We start from the raw sequence: 20,306 nt of genomic DNA on the forward strand, positions 1-20,306 counted from the left end.
AACTTTGTTGGACTGTCTTCTATTCCTTTTTTATGTCGTTGGACTCTTGGCTTATCAAAAAAAAAATTAGAATTTTCATAAAAGAACAAGAAATTAGATTTTTTTTAAAATTAAAAAAAAAAAGGAAATTTATCTTCAGATTTTTCTTTCAAAATTTAAAACTATTAATTTATTTTTTAAAAAAATTTAAAATACATTTTTCAAAATCTGGAAAAAAATTCAGGATTACAAAAATCGAAAAATAAAATATATTTTCCAAATATTAGAAAAAAATAATTTTTCATTTGTTTTTTTAAATTAAAAATATTTTTCGTAAAAAATATGAAAATTGATTTTCGCAATTTACAAAAAAAATTAAAATTTCGAAAATTAACATTTAAATTTCTGAAAAAATCTGAAAATTATAAAAAATTTCTATTTTCAGATTTTTTTCAGAAATTTTTTATTTTCAGAAATTTTTTTGAATATTATATATTCTGAATTTTTTTTTATTTTCAGATTTTTTCGGAAATTTTTTATGATTTTTAAATTTATTTTCAGATTTTTCGGAAATTTTTTATAATTTTCAGATTTTTTCGAAATTTTTTTATGATTTTTAAATTTATTTTTAGATTTTTCGAAATTTTCGGAAATTTTTTATGATTTTTAAATTTATTTTTTATGATTTTTTCAGATTTTTGAAAAAAAATATTTTAAAAAGTATTTTTTGTTTTTTAAAATTTTGGAAAATTAATTTCCATATTTTTTACATAATTAAAATAATGTTTTTTATTTTTAAAAACAAAAAATACATTTTCATAATTTAAAAATCATTTTTTAAATAATATATGCCAACTCACCTGCCACGTGGCAACTTACGCCTAGTCAGCATTCGCCACGTCAGCTCCTCAATGACATATGGCACTTTAAGTGGGTCCAGGGACTTTTTTAAAAGACAGAAAATTTTGCAGGGACTGATTTCTGAATTTTTATTTTACAAGGACCAAAACTCAACCGGGCCATATTTGCAGGGACTAATGTTATATTTAAGCCTTACAAAGAAAGTATGTATTGGTACGAAAACCAAAGCAATAGAGAGAGAGAGTAAAAATATAATGTGAGTATGAGAGAGAAAGTTGTTACAAAATTTATCATAAAATGATTTTACAAATATCATTTCTCTTCTTGATAACATGTTATTTGTTTCTCTTCAAGAAACAGTCATGAGCTTCTATAGAACATTATAGTTCTTCAACTTTCATAACTGGCAAGTCCTTTAATTCCTCCTTTGCCACAACAATGTAATCAAACTTTGAGGAACGGGTTCACATCACCTTGTTCACGATTGTTTTATCAGCCATGACTTCACCACAACTCTTCATCAGGTTTGCCACCAGTGTGACTTGATTGAAATATTTAGAGATTTTCTCATTTGGTTTCATTTGCAAAAACTCAAATTGCCTTCAGAGTGTTTTCAATCACACTTTCTTGAGCCTGTTATCATCGATATGACCTTTGATTAATATATCTTATGATTCATTGGATGAGATTGCATTCTCAATTTTTGGGAAATTGATCGTGTTCACACATTGATGAAGGAAGAACAAAAATTTAAAGTCCGTCTTCTTTGAATCTTTTTGAACTGCGTGTCGTGTGTCAATTGTGTCATTAGCTTGTTTCTCCACTCCATTTTGAACCACCCATGACATGTTGAAATCCAAATATAACATTCATTCGTTTACTTCATCGTTCTCAGTCCTTGCCATCAAGAACATATATTTCCCTCCAAAAACATTTCTAAGATTCTCACAAGAGCTTGTCATCTCAATGTGCAATCTTAAAGTTTTAAACCCCGAAGCTTGAAGTTCTCGATACAACTTGTTGGAAATGTTTGATCGATGGAAAATATACGCACTCAGAGAGGGAAAATAGTTCGAGAGAAATTTTATTTGCAAAATTGAACGAACCCTTTATGAGTTAGTCGCGGACATGTCCTCTATTTATACATCGTACATACCATACGAGTTTGAGCTTTTAAAACCTAACTAGGCCTAATACAATCAACAATCAACTGGTTACTTGTATACCAAGTAACTCAATTACTTTTTTTTAGGGAAAGTAACTCAATTACTTCTTAACTCATTCGTGTATTAACTAATTGATATTATTATAATTATATGCTTCAACATTCATGACTCCCCCATGCATTGTAATTTATGAAATATTTGTTTGATTTATATTAGGGTTAGATATGTTTTTGTCTCTTATAAATATACTAAATTTTCGTTTTAGTCACTTTAAAAAATTTCTTTAACTTTTAGTCCCTCAAAAGTGTTTAATCGCCATTTTTGGTCCATACTTTTAAATCAACTCATGTGTAGCCTTTATATTTATTAATAAAAAATTTCAACAGTTTAGAATATTATATAATCTCTTCCGGAAAAAAAATAGAAGTTTTTAACCAAACATGAATTAAATATGAATTTTTCATATTTAATTCATGTTTTGTTAAAAAGTTCTAATTTTTTAGGAGAAATTCTTATAATATTCTAGACATTCCTAAAAAATTTCATTTAAAAATATGAAGGTTGCACATGACTTGACTTAAAAGTAGAGACCAAAATTTATGATGGAAAGTTTTCGAGGGACTAAAAGTGAAAGAAATTTTTTAAAAGGACTAAAACAAAAAATTGATATATTTATAATGATCAAAAACATATTTAATTCTTTATATTATTATAGCTTTAGAATATCAACGAAATATTAATTATTTTATTCATTACTATATACATAAAAAAAAATGTTGTATCTCACTTTAACTATTGTACTAACTATTATATTGCTCTACGATCTAGGATTTTCAGTCCTTTTTATTTACTCAAATCTTTAGGCCTTTTAAATTTTTAGGACTTGACTACTTTCATATTAAGACTTAACTGCTGCCAAAAAAACAGGTTCTTTCTTTGTCCTTAGTAGCCCTGTATTGATTTTTCATGACATGTAAGATTATCTTTAGTGGAAAGTCTTTTATTCAATAATCTCAACGTAGAGAAACCTTCAACACATTTATAAGCTCCGTATAATATATACCGAGAGGTACTTATAATATACTATATGATGATGGAGGGATAAGTAAATTTAATTAAGTCTACTTTTTGCAAGACCAAGTTGATGAAACTATGATAATTCTTTATAAAAGAAAGGTGATAAAAAAGGATAACTGGTACTTTCCATAGGGATTTGGACTTCAGTATTAATCAGACTCACATTCTTTGTCTTCTGCATTGGCACGTAGTTGTGCGTGTCCAAACACATTTTTCTAATTGTCCCACATCCGCAAAATAAGATAGTCGTAGTCAATTATTTCATATTAAATGCATACTCCCGGTCACTATTATAAGCAAAAGTTGACTTTTTAGGTTCATTCAATAAATAATGTATGTGGTCTATATATAGACTACATACATCATTTATTGAATGAATCTAAAAAGTAAAGTTTTGCTTATAATAGTGACCAGAGGGAGTATATTAAAGGTGAAAACATGGAACAATGAAACTTTTCACATAAATATATGGTGTTTACTCCCTTCGCTTCTAATTATAAGTAAATTAATATGTGGTCCATATTATGAACCACATACATCATTAATTGAATGAACTTAAAAAGTCAATTTTGTTTATAATTTGAAACGGAGGGAGTATGTGTTAGCTATTTTATTTTTTTGGAAAGATTAAATGTGAACTACTCCGCTAGCCTTGCGTTCATTTAAATTTTGGACTAAGTCTATATTTATCCTTACAAAATTAGTTTGTAAGATAATACAAGCAATTTTTCACTTATAAAAACATTTGTAAGGTGATCTAAGGAAGTTGCTTCTGATGTTAAATGATCACGACGTCTATCACGTGTGGGTAATCACAAAGCATTATGATATTCATTCACACAAATAAAAGTTTTTGGTCCATGGTTTAGTGTGATAGGTTTTTTCTTTCCTTCATAGTGTGTGATGAGCTCAATTGGCAAAATCGAGGTAGTCCACACAATCCACCGAGCTCCGAGTCTAAAAGACATATATGTTCATATTCTTGTTTTTGAAAGGTCCAAATAGGCTTTAATTAGGTATTTAGTTATATTATAAACTTTAATATATCTCCACAAATATCTTCTTGTATAGCCATTAAACTTTTCTTATATAAAAGAGAAATTTGCATTTGTTACCATCATGCATCTCTTGGATTCAAAGTTAGTGTACTCATACAACTAGGGCCGTTTGATGAAGATACAAAGGTTCAATAAGAGATCATATGATCTTCACGATAACTCTAATCACATAACTATATTAGTGATTGCATCATAATATTACTATAATGAACACAAATCCATGGAAAATGTGTCATACTACTCAATTACTCATTGGAAAATGTAAACAAAGGTGAAGAATAGCGACTACTATAAACCAAAAAATACATATGCATGGACCAAATTTTCCAAGTCTAGGAAGTTTAATTATTCTTCTTTAGTTATCAAGCAAAACGACAATCCAATCCGATTCATATGCTTTATGTCCTTTAGTGGTTTTCATGTCATAGAATTTATGAGGAGGAGTGTTCATAGTGTCGTTTTCTAGAAAACACACACCCTTGAACAAGAATCTATGCTCGTGGAATTGCCTTTTCTTCATGTGCGGCTATAGTGGCTATACTAAGCAGCATTTTTTGGTTCTAGTTTCGTACTCCCTCCGTCCCGGAATAACTGACCTATTTTCTAAAAAAAAGTGTCCCAAAATAACTGACTCATTTCAATTTTCAATACAACTTTCATCATTCCCAATACAATATAACACTAAATAATACTACTTTTATCATTCCCAATACAATATATTCCACTTTCCCCTTTATTTATACACTTTTCTTAATCTGTGTGAAAAACCAAAGTAGGTCAATTAAACCGGGACGGAGGGAGTATGTCACAAAAAAATAAATAACTCATTTAAAAACTTAATTAAATTATAAACACTAAATGTGTCAAATCATGAATAGTGAATATTACAACTTTTTTGTTTTTTAATATAATAAAAAGCATAAGGAAAATAGAAATGTTCAATTCAACAGTTAATTTGGATGATCATCTCGAGGGATAGGGACCTGGCTATAAGAGACCAGGCATATGGCTCTTGCACTAATCACATTAGTCCAGGAGTTTACTATAGAAATGTGAATCTTATTGGAATGTTCAAACTTTAAATCATTCTCTTGCATTAATTTGACTATTTTTAACTTAAAATGTCATGTTCATTGCTCACATATGTCTAATCATAGTGTCAACATGATCTTTTTTTTGCAACTTGTTTAATATTAAATGAGAAGAATAGTATTCCTTTGTCTATTGAATGTAAAATAATAATTTTTTTCCATAAGCCAAACAAATTTGAGTAAATGAAAAACAAGTTGTTCTCAGGTGAAGCACACAATAAAGTAGGTGAAAAACCATGAACCTAGCTGATTCATAAACAGTGACAAGTCTTCATCTTTTGTTTAGGTCAAAATAAGTATTCATCCTTATCTTAGGCAACAAGGGTTTGGTTCTTGGGTTCCTCTCTAGTAACTCTAGACAAAAAGATCTTTCATCTTTGTCTATATGTTTTTTATTACATATAGAGGAAGATCAATTAAACATAATGAAAAAGAAATGGTAATCTGGTGCACTAAAGCTCTCACATACACAAGTTTCGGGAAAGGGTCCCTATTTGGTGTATTTTATGCAGTCTTAACATATTTTTTACACAAGAGACTGTATCGAGAACTTAAATCCGTGATATTTCAGTTACATGACAACAACTTTACCAGTTGTGCTAAGGTTACCCCTCATCAATTAAACATAAGATTAGGAAGGAAAAAAAATGTTAACAGATCTTTCACTTTTAAGTGAAGTTATTCAGTTACTAGAGAGGGTCTCCTCTCCTACAATACGAGGTCAAAAAAACAACTTGAGTCTAAAAGAATACAACCTTAAACATATTAAAACTATACTATATATGTCAACAAAAAATTATTTTATTTTTCTTTGCTGTGGTTAGTACCTGGTCTACTCTCTCTCCATTGGTGCTTATTCAGCTACATATTTTATGCTTGCATTTGATATGACTTTAATTATAACCTCAACAAAAATACTTATGTGGTCACGGTTTTTTGTATACACTATTTGGTCACTAAAAAAAAAAAAATACCTATCATCGAACGTATGTCTAAATGGTATGTCCAAATAGTTGTGACCACCTATGACTTCCTTGTAACCTCAATTGTTCCATGTAGCTTATTTATTTAGTGGAAAAAAAATGTTTGGTACTTATTCGTTGATACTGTATAAAACATTTCTGAACATCCTAAACTATTTTGTTAATGCTAGTAATGCATGCATCTATTCATTTTAAGATTGTCATTCTAAGCTTGTTTGCTCTAAATTTGGCTCCTTATCGTTGTATTTTATACGTTTACAAAATTCTTTAATTTGATGTTCTTCAGCAATATTTTTCAGCATATACCAAGGTGTATCCTGCAATGGCCAATACTTAATCCTCATTCTTTTTAGAATTATAATCTCTAATAAAAAATATAGTTCCACAAGCAAAAACAAAACCTATCATATGTACAAATCGTGAATGAATCTTCTCGTGTAATTTTCACACGAGTGGTAAAAGTGTGATCACTCACCATTCAGAAGAAAAAATAAGAGAGAAACATGTGTTTACATGGAATGAGTTGAATGGTGGGAGATCACACTAAATCAAACTCGAGAGAATCTATTTCCGACAAACCACTAGTATCTGATGCAGTTTGAAGAATAAATTGTCTTGTGCTGTAAAAGAAAAATGCAGGGAAATATATACATATATATATTGATCTACCAAAGAAGTAATGACCCCCTTAAGAGGGTAGAACAATATCTAATTGAAAAAGAAGAAAAACAAGATATAAAGGCATGCCTTAATTTTCAATCAGTTGATGGCTAAAAGAAATGAATTTCATAGAAAACACAACAACTGAAACAGGTAACCATGGACAAAGAAACCAATGGTGCTGCTTGAATAGCAACACCTTAGAAAATTATGAATTGTAGGTTCTGAAAGGGAACATCTTCTTTGCCCTTTGTGACAACAGGATTTTCACAAACGGTGCTGATATATTACAAGTTATTCATGAATTTTGGGGTGAAGCAAATAGCTGTTTTAAGTCCTTATACACTTAGAGACTTTCACCACCATATTCTACATCATGATCACTGAGGAAAGAAGAAAAAAAAAGAACCTACAACTACGAAATCCAAAGTCCAAACCATTACTTCACAGATTGTTCTTATCAGTTTGAAGGAGTTACTGCACAATATTGATCCATTAACATATACCACATGTGTACAGCAATTTCAATAGCTAAAATGGATGGCTATCTCCGGAGATGTGCGTTGGAGTAGATTGGCTTTAGAAGGTACGCTGTGGTGCTGCTTATTTGAGGATCTTTTATAACATTCTGAGACATCGGTTACTAGAACTGAAGGGGGGTCAACATTCTCGTCTTGCTTCTCAAGCTTCGTATCCTCTTCCATAACTCTCGTAAACTCCTTAAGTGCGTTACACATCCAATCATATCGGCTGAGTCTAATCGCCTCTTTTATGGTTAACTAAGAGAAAATATGCACAACAACTCGGTTAAAGATGATTTCGCAATGTAAAACAATATTATTCTTCATGTGATGTCAAAAAGTACAAATTGCAATGTATTTAGCAATTATCCTAAGGATTCTAATGCATTTGTAGAAGTTGCAAATTAATAATTTGATGATGCATGAAATTCTTCAAAGGATTTATTTAGAATTACCCATTGGCGAGCACGGTTTTTCTGCTCAGGCCAAGCCTCAAGTTCTTCGGTCACCTCCAAGGCAAACATGTATCCTCGGCAGCCTCCTTCCATGCTACACAAGTCCTGACTGCTTTTGCTTCTGAACTCCCATATTCCTAATGGAGTTTCCTGAAAATGAAAATAAGCCAATTAGCTAAAGAAAATGTACCAAAAGAATATAATATAGACCATATTGCAAGAAAGAACAACTTGCATTGTCCCAACCCTAATACTTGGCGACTGTTAAAGAATCATTTCCATATTCATCCAGTTAATTATCAGTATGCAGCACAAACTGAGGATCTGTTAATGTTGGGTCAGAAGAGCTCTCGTGGATCATCACATTTGGGTTACAAGTAACTACGCAAGTGGATTGGACACCACATCTTAACCTAAAACCTTAAGGCGTTAGGTTTACAGGTCGCCTCACTTATATATCGTCAACACCCACTTTTCCATCCAATGTAGAACTCTTGCTCTCAATTGACATACCAACAGTTAATGCTAGCATTAACTTGACTAGGAGTCAGTTATGCCTAGAACTGAAGCATCATAACAAGAATGACTTTGATTTGATGTTTATGACTGTAATCCTCCTCCTGTCATTGCTCGAGCAGAGAAAAAAAGTGTAGGAGGTGTGACATTATATGACCAGATTGGGGATCAACTTGGTGTGACATTATATGTCAATTGATGCCACTAAATGTTAAAGTTAAGTTGCTGTTCTGATACTTTCGTATCGTTTACTTTTGAACCGGGTTGTTCTAACACAAATCAAAGTTGAGTTGCATATGTAACATGTTATAAAATTCCAGAGTAGGCGCATTGTTTGCATTACAAGTCAAACCATTGAAAAGTTTGCAATCAAAAAAGAAATGTTTTGAGAATTTATTAAGATTAACAAATTTTCATTAGAGGGTGAGCCTTGGCGCCATAGTAAAGTTATTGTCATTAACTCAAAGGTCACAAGTTCAAATCCCGAAAACAACCACCCCACTTTTAAGGATAAGTTGCATACTTATTAGTTGATGTGAAAATGAAAACATGAGAAGTAATTCCCGAATGGCTTAAATTTTCAAGATGGACTATAACCAATACTTCAAATACAAAGATGGAAATTGAACCTACTCTTAGTCTTCCTTTAACTCCTGCTTCTTCTAAAGCTTCGCGACAAGCAGCTTCTGTAACAGTCTCATCATCCTCCCAACCACCCTGTTAGAGTAGAAAATGAAACTTCTCAGTATCAAAGGTCTCATGCTGAAGAAAGCTATTACTGCAGACAATATCAAAGTACCTTTGGAAATACAAGGTCGTCTCGTTTTGGTGAAGAAACCATAAGTACTTCTACTACTTCTTCAGTGTTTCCATTCTGATCTGCATTCTCTTTTCTCCATCTATACGGAATACATCTGTTGGAAATGGAATACATAAGAAATTTGAAGTTTGCAACTCTCATCAATGTCAAAATTTTGTACTGGTGCATTAGATGATTAAATTATTCATTATTCGTGCTTTCTACTATTCATAATATGATCTAGAAACTTTTAGATTTACTCCATCATTTCCTCATCAAACAAATCCACTTGATGATGTTGAGGTGAAAAAAAATGAAAAGTAAAAGTTTAATGTGTTGCATAAGCAAGATTTTAAATTATTTCTTTTAACAAATCCCACTCACCAGTCACCACTTTATGGCTTCATTATTTTTTTTGGTTTAATCTCAAGATTTAAAAATTCAAGAGTTGCTTTCCTTAAATTAATCCCTTTTTCTTTCATTATTTTATGGTCCACTTGAAAAAAAATTGTATGCCTTAAAAATGAGAATCAATGATTCAAGCAAGGAATAGATCAGAAATTTCCATGCAACTGCTATGAATCCAACCTTCAACAACAAACATATCTCACAGGATTTGGAAACAAGGAAAACAACATCACAACAATAATTTCATAAACAAATATTGCTACTGCCACCCCAATTAACTACTCTGCATGCCAGAAACTGTGTTACTGATAAATCTAGAAATTGTCTAGTTTTATATTCACATAAAAGCCAAAACAGATCACGCAATTTGAAGTGCTATTTTTCATTTTTTAAATAGACCTTAAGTCAATGACATGGCCCACTAATTTAATTTTATGATTGTAATGAACATATCCGTATGAAATATGATTAAAATAGTTAAAATATCATACAGAGAAAACAATTATTTAGAACCTTTCTATCCCATAAACAAAATAATTTAAGGCCTGTTACTTCTCATGTTTTCATTTTCACATCAACTAATAAGTATTAAAAAAACATAGATCTAATAGATAAATCACTAATTTCTTTTACAAATTTTGAAAAGAGATCTACAACCTTGTTTTTGAAAATGCATTCTTTCAACTAAATTGTTTTATTTTGCACCAAGAGTACCCCGACAGCGAGAGTCGGGACTACTCCGTCAATGTAAGGAGATCTATTTAAGAGATTGACGTCTCAACCAGAAATTAAACTCAAACAACAAACTTTAAAACGACGAGTTATCTGCCAACCGTGTCACGCTATTAATTTCATATTTGTACATTAGACAAAAGCAATGAAAGAGAAAGCAATGAATTTCTCTCTTAATCTAACGGTTCTGCAAAAAGGTACACCATAAAACAATTGTAGAGGATCCATTAGGAAGCAACAAAGAAGATCAATGGAAATCCAGCAACAAAACAATTCAATCATATCAATAAGCACAATAATGCATGGTCATAACAAAAAAACAAAAGAAAAAAGATTAAATTTTGAAGATAAAGAATCTATGTCATGAAAATGTAAAACTTACCCAGAAACAAGTCGAAGGTTGTCTTCATAACGTTGTCTTTGTCTCCCCGTTCTTGCTGGCACAAACGACATAGATTCTAGAAAACCAAAAAATAAAAAATAAAAACACCAACTTGAAGAAAAACAAAGGAAACAAAGAAGAATCAGGAACAGGGTTTGTTATAAAAGTTAAAACAAAAACAAAGGTTGTGTATTATAAAACATACCAAAGTCACGTTTTTGTTTAAATCTTGAAGAAAACGAATAAAGAAGGTTTCATTAGGAAGAATCTAAAAGCTTTTTTTGCATGAGATAGGAAGCATCAAGGAAAAGGTGATGATAATGTTTTGGCTAAACATAAACACGTGTATTTGTTTTTTGTGTGAAATGAAGATTCCGTTGTTAAAGGTTAAAGTTTGAAGAAAGAAAAAGTTTTCATGAGAATGGTTTGCTTTTTTTTCTTTCTTTTCCACAGCATGGGGTCCAAATGGCAGAAGAAGAACAAATGGTCCAAAAGATTATGCAGCGGAAATGGAAAAAGATAAGGGAAAAGATTAGAAGAAAAGATGCTTGTTTTGGAAGAATGAAAACAGAGGAAGAAAAGGTTCCACGAAAAAACAGAGAAAAAATGAAGGATAAAAGCTTCTTTAAGCGGGTTCTTAGCAATGGCTTCCATTTATAATTCGTCATTATTTAAACTTTTTTTCTTATAAAGGATTTTTTTTTTACTTATTATAAAGGAATTTCTTAATCTTGTGTGAATGAATTTATTTTCTTAAAAAGTTTAGGAAAATAGTAAAGAGGATACTTAAGATATTGATTAACAAAACAAATATAGAAATGTCTTATTGCAAAATGATGAATTTATATTTTTTTAAAAGTTTTAAATCGCTATCTATCAATACAAAATATATTTGACAAAAATAAACGATATTCATTTATACAAATACAAAATGAGAAGTAGAGGTTAATTACTATACGTATTTGTTTTGTTAGCATGACTTCAAAGTTTATGCTAGCTTGCGGTGAGTTTACAGGATATTATACGTATGTTTTATCTTATTTTAAACTTCGATGGAGTCAATTTTTTATATTTATTGATTATAAAATAGAAAAAGATAGAAAGACAACGGAAAAGAAACAAAGGAACGAAAGTATGGAGACAAAATTAAAATGCATGGTGAGTAAATTTAGACCACCCTTTATTTGGGTAATGTATTGCGCAATTTTAGAGAAAAATTGTTTTCTCTCCTATTATACATTTGTGATATACGTGTAACTACAATAAACTCATGTTCATTATACCAAAAACAAAACTCATCATCAACAACTTTTTTTCCTTTAAAAAAAAAAATAACCAACAATAAATTTGTTCTTTTTTTTTTTTGGTCAGGTAGCCTAGTGGCTAGAATTCACCTTATAAGGTGAATAAGTGGGGTGTCCGGGGTTCGAACCCCGGCCCCTGCATATAATAATGCATTGTCCTACCAACTGAGCTATGCTCACGGGACAACAATAAATTTGTTCTAATGGTAAGAATTTTGAACCCCTTAAACAATCAACCATGCAGAGGATATTTAATCAGAAGACTGATCTATTTACCTCACTAGTTAAAAAAGATTAAGATCCAAACTTTCTGGTTAAAATCATTTTATGTTTTGTTTAATTTTGATTACATCACTTGAAGGCTGAATCTTCTGCTGTATTTAAAGGCAGACAATCTCCTAAATCTTTGCTTTTTTGTAACGTAAATTTGTTGGACCGGTAGTTTCTCTATACACCTTGTAGATAGATGGTTCAATTTCTAGTTCATACGTATACGTATGAAAATATATGTTTAGATGTTTCTTTTTTTTTTCTTTGGAATTTTGTTAGCGACCTCTATAGGGTGTTTAGACCATATCATGAGTTATACTTCTTCAATCAATATGATTCTTGTACCAGTAGGAAGTAATTAAATTACAAACAACATCTATTTTTAGGATAAAGTCTAACGTGTCCATCTTACATATCTAAATTACTAATCAAGCTGAACTTTCAATATTGGATTTTCTGTTGGACCTTTTCTCAGCATTTTGACTATATCTTGATATACAAAAATCCATTTTTACTGAAAGAAAATCCATATAATCCCTAACATTCATACCTATATTTCTTATGAAAACATTAATACTATTTCATTTCTTTCTATTTCTTTTGTTAATCTAAATAAATCTAAAGTAATATATTGTACTTTCAATAATGATTTATATGAAGAAAAAACCACTTCAACGTTTATATTTATGGGGGTTGAATTTAACGTGCAACAACAAATAATATCGGTTCAATTCAAGAGAATGCTCACCTGCCGGTTATGGAACGCAGCACTTACCATTTATAGTAGATATGGACATGTTAGCTGAATACTACAATCGATTTTATTGATAAAAGTATTAATGGAGCACATGTATTGCTGGATATTTCAAACAACTTCAACTTCTCATTTATGATGAACTTTAAAACCTGGAAGTTTCTTTTGCAACTTATACTTTGAATTAATTGATTCTCATGAAAGTTTCAACAAAAACAATTAGTAAATCTCATCAAAATAGTCAAACCGCATGTTAGGACATGTCTTAAGGCCGGCATTTGATGTTATCCTTTCCAATAGGTTTTTATGGTATCATCATCATTCTTCAACTACTAAACATTTCTTATTGGCAATCGATTAAGTGATGAGATTATTTCAGTCGTCATAACAAGCTAATCGGTCTTAAATGAGTTAGCGACCAATTTAGGAAATGTCGTTAAACAATCGGTAGCTAATGTTAGCGATTGATTTAATGACCAATTTTATTTAAAATTTTCGGTCTCTAAATCGATTACTATATGATACTTTTTTTAGGAGATCATGTGAAACTAAGATTGTTTGTGGTACATTGAATTGGTTTTGAAATAAAAACCATATGATTTAAAAATAAAATGCACACAATTCGAAATTACTTATGTTTTAAAAATCTGATATGATTCGATTCAATGCACTAATATACGTATTTGGTCAAATTTGCTGAATGAGCTAAGTTTGAGTTTTTAGTTAAAATTTTTTGGTAAGCATTGAACTCGTTTGAATAAGCAAGGTAAGTTCAAACCATTATTTTTCATAAGCCAAACATGCTTTAATTTGTTCGACTTAACTACTCCCATCTTCTTAGGGGTATTGCATTGAGATTTTAAAAGACTATTTCAAAAAAAATAAAAAAGGATTAAAGATTTCAAAAGACTTTATAGGATTTTTATTGACTTTTAAGAATTGTTTAAAAGACTTTTACAATTAATATTTTGAAGTTTGGATTTTAATGGATTTATAACACCTATTTTTAAGATTTCATAGTATTTTAATGATTTGTAAAGATTTCAAATGACTCAAAGGATTTTTATCAAAAAGTTACAAGAGTCAATGAAAATGGATCTTCCAAAGTGCAATGTATGATCACTTCTTGCATTTTTTATGAGAATGAGTCTTCCTGCATCTTTTTAGAGGTTTCTTCTTGCAATTGACTATTGACATGTGACGCTCTATTGACATGTGCTTCTTGGAGAGGAGCACACTCCTAGATTTCAAACCAACGCCACCAAACCAACCTAAGTGGGTTGACACTCTATAATTCTTGTACACTTTATAGGAAGAAAAAAAAATCAGCAATTGCACTTCATAAACACATGGTGTTTAAAAACTAACTCACTATATATTTTCCTAATTTTGTCAACAACAAAAAAAAATTAGGGTTAAATATGTTTTTGGTCCCTATAAATATGTCAACTTTTCGTTTTAGTCCCTCTAAAATTTTCCTTCAACTTTTAGTCCCTATAAAATTTTCAATCTTCACTTTTGGTCCCTCTTTTAAAGTAAACTCATATGTAGAATTCATATTTTTTAATAAAATTTTCCAGAAAAATTCAAAATATTATAAGAATCACTCCAAAAAAAATTCAGAATTTTTTAACAAAACATGAATTTAATATGAATTTTTATATTTTTTTTCGGTTAAAAATTCATATTTAATTTGTGTTTTGTTAAAAAATTCTAATTTTTTTTAGAAAATTTTTTTTATAATATTTTACACATTTCTGCATAATTTCATTAAAAAATACAAAAATTAAATTAAAAATAGGGACCAAAAGTAGTGATTGAAAATTTTATAGGGACTAAAAGTCGAAGGAATATTTTAGAGGGACTAAAACGAAAAGTTGACATATTTATAGGGACTAAAAACATATTTAACCCAAAAAATTATAAAGCTTTAGTTCAATCCGAGTCAAGCTGGTCAAAACAAAAAAGGAAAATATGTATGTACGAAAAAGAAGGGCTATAACTGAAGTTGATGATAATGAGAAAAAAATTGAAGACAAGTAGAGGAAAGGAAAATTGTGAGTCAACAAAATTTCAAGGGTTTGAGTGAGATTGTTGGATGAATTAACTAAAACTCACAAAATTCACACAACACAATAATCACTCAAGATTTATATATTTTTGAATAGGTTGTAAAAATTCTCAATTGAATACCATGAGATTTCATTGCCCTAAAAAAATTAATTGTCCTAATTGAACACCACAAGATTGATTCATATTTTTTAAAAGTTTTGATTGAATGCCACTAAATTTATTTATAATCCAATGATTTGCAAAATTTTCCAAAGTGAATTTTATTTATCTCGACCAATTTCACGTGATACAAAAAATAAGAATGCCATCATTACCTGGTAATTAATAAACCTGCAATTCATACATTCAAAATTTAGCTGAGAGAAGCAAAAAGGACACATATATTTAATGGAGTTCGTTACGTTTGGTCCTTTAGGGGAGTAGAACTTAGAACAGTCTAAGGCATGTATATATAATTAAAGGTTGGTGGTATAACATGTGAACGTGAATAAATTAGCATAGTACGTAATTATATACTACTATTCATGTCTGAACGGAAGAAGAAACCATGTCCACATGCATGTGAGTGTTCTGCATACAATGTTAATGTCCCAATAATGATATACGTATCTTATATTTAAACCCCATGGCCCGTAAGCTTGCCTCTTTCCCAACCTTCACCATTTTCAGTTCAACCAAACACCAGAAAAGAATAAAGAAAATAACTTTACAAAATGTATAATTCAATATTCGCAATGTTCCAAATAGGAAATGGATGTTAACAATGTTTTTCTTAATATGACACGCTCTTTTTTTGTGTTAACTATCTGGTTCTTAACGACCCACTATGAGAAAATTTACGTGTCCCAAATTCTAATGTGCTACGTACTCCTTTGCTCACCAAGCCTATCACCGACTCAACATCAATTCCTTACTTCCAAGATTTGGTGTCATTGGCACCTCCTCCATCTTGAGGGTTAGTGAAGGAGTGCTATTCTCCCTTTAATCTTAGCAAAAATTGATTATACAACCATTTAGAATATTCTTGTCATTATTTTGATATTATATTTGTCACTACTAGTTGTCATACTTCTTATAGTTGACATAGACACGATATGAGATGTGAACAATGAAATATGTATAACATGGTAACATCTTTAGTAAGTAACTTTGTCAGTGATCTAAATATTTCAGACTTGCTCTAATCTTGTTGAACTCTTGAGATCAACTCGTTTAATTTGTTTTTCTTCATGAAAATAAAAAGTGACGACTCATATAATAATCCACACATACATGAGAAGGCCAGGGCTTGTTGATTGTTATGCTTTTGTTTTGTTACTAAATTGATGGGGCCTCTTTCTGAACTCAAACCACATATATGACACAAAAATTGCAGGAAGGGGTCTTTTGTCGTGAGTAATTGGTAACTTCCAAAAGTTGTTGACCGGCCAAGTAAACGCCTTTCACTATTTAAAGGTTAGGTCATGTTAACCTGTGCTTTTAGGGTACATATTAAGAATTCTATTAGTAACATATACTCCTTCCGTTCCTTTTTAATTGTCACTTTTAGAGAAAATTTTTGTTCCTATTTAACTGTCACTTTAAAAGTTCAATGCAACATTAAATGTTATTATGAAAAATTAATTTCTAACTTCTTGGGAAATAAATAAACACAATTTTCAATGCATAATTTCTATTTTAGGTATCCTTAACATGTGTTTTAAGAGCACAAGTTAGCATTTTCCTTAAACGTTTTTTGCTGGTTTATCTTAGCTACTTGAAAATGTATTTATGTGATTAATGATTATTGGTTGGGTAAATTATCTACCATATTTTCATGGGTAACCTAGGTGTCACATTATTTAAATACTATTTTTCCATGCTATTGTACTCAAAAAAGAGCTGAGGGAATAAAAAAATTAGACAATTTTAGACGATTTCTAAAAAATACATCTTTTAAAAACAAAAGAATTTTTTCATATGCCGAATTTTCCCAAACCATAACATCCTCAGTTAGAGAAGAAGGAATGCACCCTAATGCTTTTAAACAAAAGATAGAATGCATATGTTTGGTAAGAAAAAGGGAAGATAGAAGGGGCAATTCTCGATTGCTCAATTAAGATCGTCTAGAATTGCTCAATTCTCGATTTCCTTAACTCTTTTTACATTCTTCTTGTCTTTTATTTCATTTATCTTAGGTACGGTACAACCCCCAATATTTTGCATTTCTTTCTCCTTTATTAATAAATTGTCGAGTATACTTGTAAAAGATTTGTGATTCTAAGAGTATCGACCTAATTAGGATGCCTATTGTCAATTTGATAGGTCATACTCTTGCTTTATCTGAAAAAATTCTTTTGTTTAAAAAAATTGGGTACTCTCATTTTCCACATGGTGTCGTTATATTATGGATAAGATCCACATATATATGGACCAAGTGGACACCTATCGTTTTTTCACGTTGTAATCAACTAGGCAACATCTCCATATGCTGAATGTATTTTCTTCCATCAAGCTCTCACCAAATAGGCTAAGAGCAAAATGATTTCTTTTTGTCATGTAACGATGTTGATTAGATGGAGCACATATATTCTATTATTTTTAAGCAAAACCGTAAGTGATGTTAGTTAATGATTATTAGCATTTCCACTTCACTACTACTAATATTATAACCAATGGTCGCAATCACTTTTGTAGTATACAGCATGACCAATGAGTGTGACACACATAAGAACCATTGGCATATGAAGCTATATATATAATAGGACTTGTTTGTATCCAAGTGAATATGCCAATAGTTTATTTGTTAATTTGATTTGGGGAGACTATATATAGTTGGTATAAACCAGAAAGCTCCCTGTTAGCATCCACGTGCTTTGATTATTTGGACAATCCATGACGTAGGATTAGCAAAAGAACAATATCAATATGTTTAGCACTTACAAAACAAAGATTGTGACAAAATTATAATTTTTTTAAGGGTTAATTATGTTTCTAGTCCCTATAAAATAGCGACCTTGTAGGTTTAGTCCCTACTTAATTTTAATAGCATTTTTAGTCCCTATAAAAAAAAAATTTATAATTTTAGTCCCTGCTAAAACAAAGTTTGATTAATTATCCTTAAACTCTTAAATTTTTGAACGATTTTTTTGAGACAAGATTAGAACACTATGAAAGGTTCGTTTACTAAAATTTAGAATTTTCTGACATGAAATGAATTAAATATGAATTTTTTAAAACGACAAAAGTTAAAGATAAAAAGTAATAAAATCTGGATGTAGAAATCAAATTTTGCAATAATTTTTTGCGGACGAACTTTTAGTAATGTTCTAAACATGTCTGCAAAAAATTGTTCAAAAATTTAAGAGTTTAAGCATAAATTAAACAAATTTGAATTGAGTAGGGACTAATACTCAGTGCAGAAAAACAAAATTAGGGACTAAAAATGCTATTAAAATTAAGTAGGGACTAAACTTACAAGGTCGCTATTTTATAGGGACTAGAAACATAATTAACCCTTTTTTTAACTTTTTCTCTTTTATTATTGAATTTTCTCAAACTTATTATCGTGTTTGGTATTTGTTTCTTTGTATATAGTGGTATGGTTAAGCATGATACGGAAGCCGGATTGATTATATAGTACAATTAGGCTATTTAATTTGAAAATAAGGTAGACTTAAATATGTTTTTCTTCCAAATATTCATTATATAGTAATACAATTAGGCTATTTCATTTGAAAATTAAAAGATTCAATATTCTAACCGTCATGATCCTATCAATTAACTTATAATGTTTTTATAAGATTAGGTCTAACTAACTTTTACGAACAAAAATTAATACATAGTTCTCATGCTCAGCACTATATTGAGTAAGCGGGAAGGAACCAACATCCTAAAAAGGGGAGGGGCAATTTTTCTTTTGTTACATAAAACTTAAGATAAACTCTAAAATCTATACTATATATAAAGAAAACTACCCCTTTCAGCACACTTTTGAGTTGAAATTTTCTTTTCAAAAATACCCTTAATTTTAAATACAAATAGCCAATTATAAAATAACACGTGGATTAATAGTCAATGTCACTAATCGTCATCATTAACCTTCTTTTACCACCACCGTTAACCACAAATCAAAGTCACAAAAAGTTTAAAAATTATATTTGCATTCTTTATGTCTGTTCTCATGAATTCAAATCGATCCAGAATTCATCATAGCACATCTCATCACCTCTAAAAAATTAGAAAGTTCCGAGGCTCAAGAGCTTGATTAATACTTCTGAAGCACCAATGAATGGAATATCTTTAAGGTCCACTTCATGAATTGAATATCTTTCTGTTATATCCTTCGAGCAATTTACTTTCCGCCAACATTAAAATTCAAGCTTTGTTTTTACTTTTTTTTAGAAGAATGAATGAATCAGAATTTGAGAAAATCAAAGGTGAACAATAATCACTTATGCAAAAAAAACAATCCAAAGTTTATGTTTTTTCCTGCTTTATTTCTTACAACTCTATGAGTTTTTTTAATTATTTTTTAAATAAAAATAATAGCCGATGAGGATTGGACTATAAATCTTCTAAAAAAAGATTAGTAACAAACGTCAGCAAAAAACATTGTTAAAGATTGGACTTTAAATCCTCTAAAAAAAGATTAGAAACAAAAGTGAACAAAATATTAGGATTCAAAATCTTTTAGAAAAAGATTTGTTAGCACTATATTAAATGGACTATAAATCCTCTAAAAAAATATTAGTAACAAACGTGAGCAAAAAATATTGTTTAAGATTGGACTTTAAATCCTCTAATAAAATATTAGTAACAAACGTGAGCAAAAAAAAAATATTAGTAACAAATATGAGCAAAAAATAATGTTAAAAATTAGACTTTAAATCCTCTGGTAAAAATATTAGTAACAAACGTGAGCAAAATATGTTGAGTTCATAAATAATTGGTATATGCCTTGACAATATTTTGTTTATAAATCAAATATCAATAATTTTCATTAACATTTTAAAATTTAAATCAAAATGATACAAATAAACATAATAAAATAAGCACATGCGTTAGCACAGTAGAAAGAGCTATCGTGCCCGTCTTTCCGCTAGTAAATGAATAAAATAGAACTGCTCCAATACATTGTGTCTTTTAAACACGATTAAAAAAATGCAGCAGCAAAAAAAAACATGGAAAGAAAAGGCCTACACCCTAGGTTAAAAAGATGTTGTGTAGCAAGTGTGA

At 30.0% G+C, this 20,306-nt stretch overlaps 1 protein-coding gene across 3 annotated transcripts; it reads right to left on the reverse strand.

The window, feature by feature from the left end:
• Positions 1–7,035: 7,035 nt before the first annotated feature.
• Positions 7,036–11,315, reverse strand: NUDT12 (nudix hydrolase homolog 12). 3 transcript variants are annotated; one of them, XM_085722588.1, is made up of 6 exons: positions 10,894–11,315; positions 10,689–10,764; positions 9,167–9,281; positions 9,001–9,084; positions 7,852–8,001; positions 7,036–7,654 (listed from the first exon to the last, which is right to left on the reverse strand). In XM_085722588.1, exons 2-6 carry the CDS (start codon positions 10,757–10,759, stop codon positions 7,400–7,402), a joined length of 675 nt encoding a protein of 224 aa, XP_085578714.1. In that variant the 5' UTR covers positions 10,760–10,764; positions 10,894–11,315; the 3' UTR covers positions 7,036–7,399. The 3 variants fall into 3 exon arrangements, with proteins under 3 accessions (XP_085578714.1, XP_085578716.1, XP_085578715.1); XM_085722590.1 differs by having other exon boundaries at positions 10,689–10,799; XM_085722589.1 differs by lacking the exon at positions 10,894–11,315 and having other exon boundaries at positions 10,689–10,884.
• Between the last annotated feature and the right edge of the window lie 8,991 nt (positions 11,316–20,306).

This window comes from Medicago sativa, chromosome 7 (assembly GCF_051527215.1).
Source record: "Medicago sativa cultivar Bolivia chromosome 7, Bolivia_mono, whole genome shotgun sequence".
Taxonomy (NCBI): domain Eukaryota; kingdom Viridiplantae; phylum Streptophyta; class Magnoliopsida; order Fabales; family Fabaceae; genus Medicago; species Medicago sativa.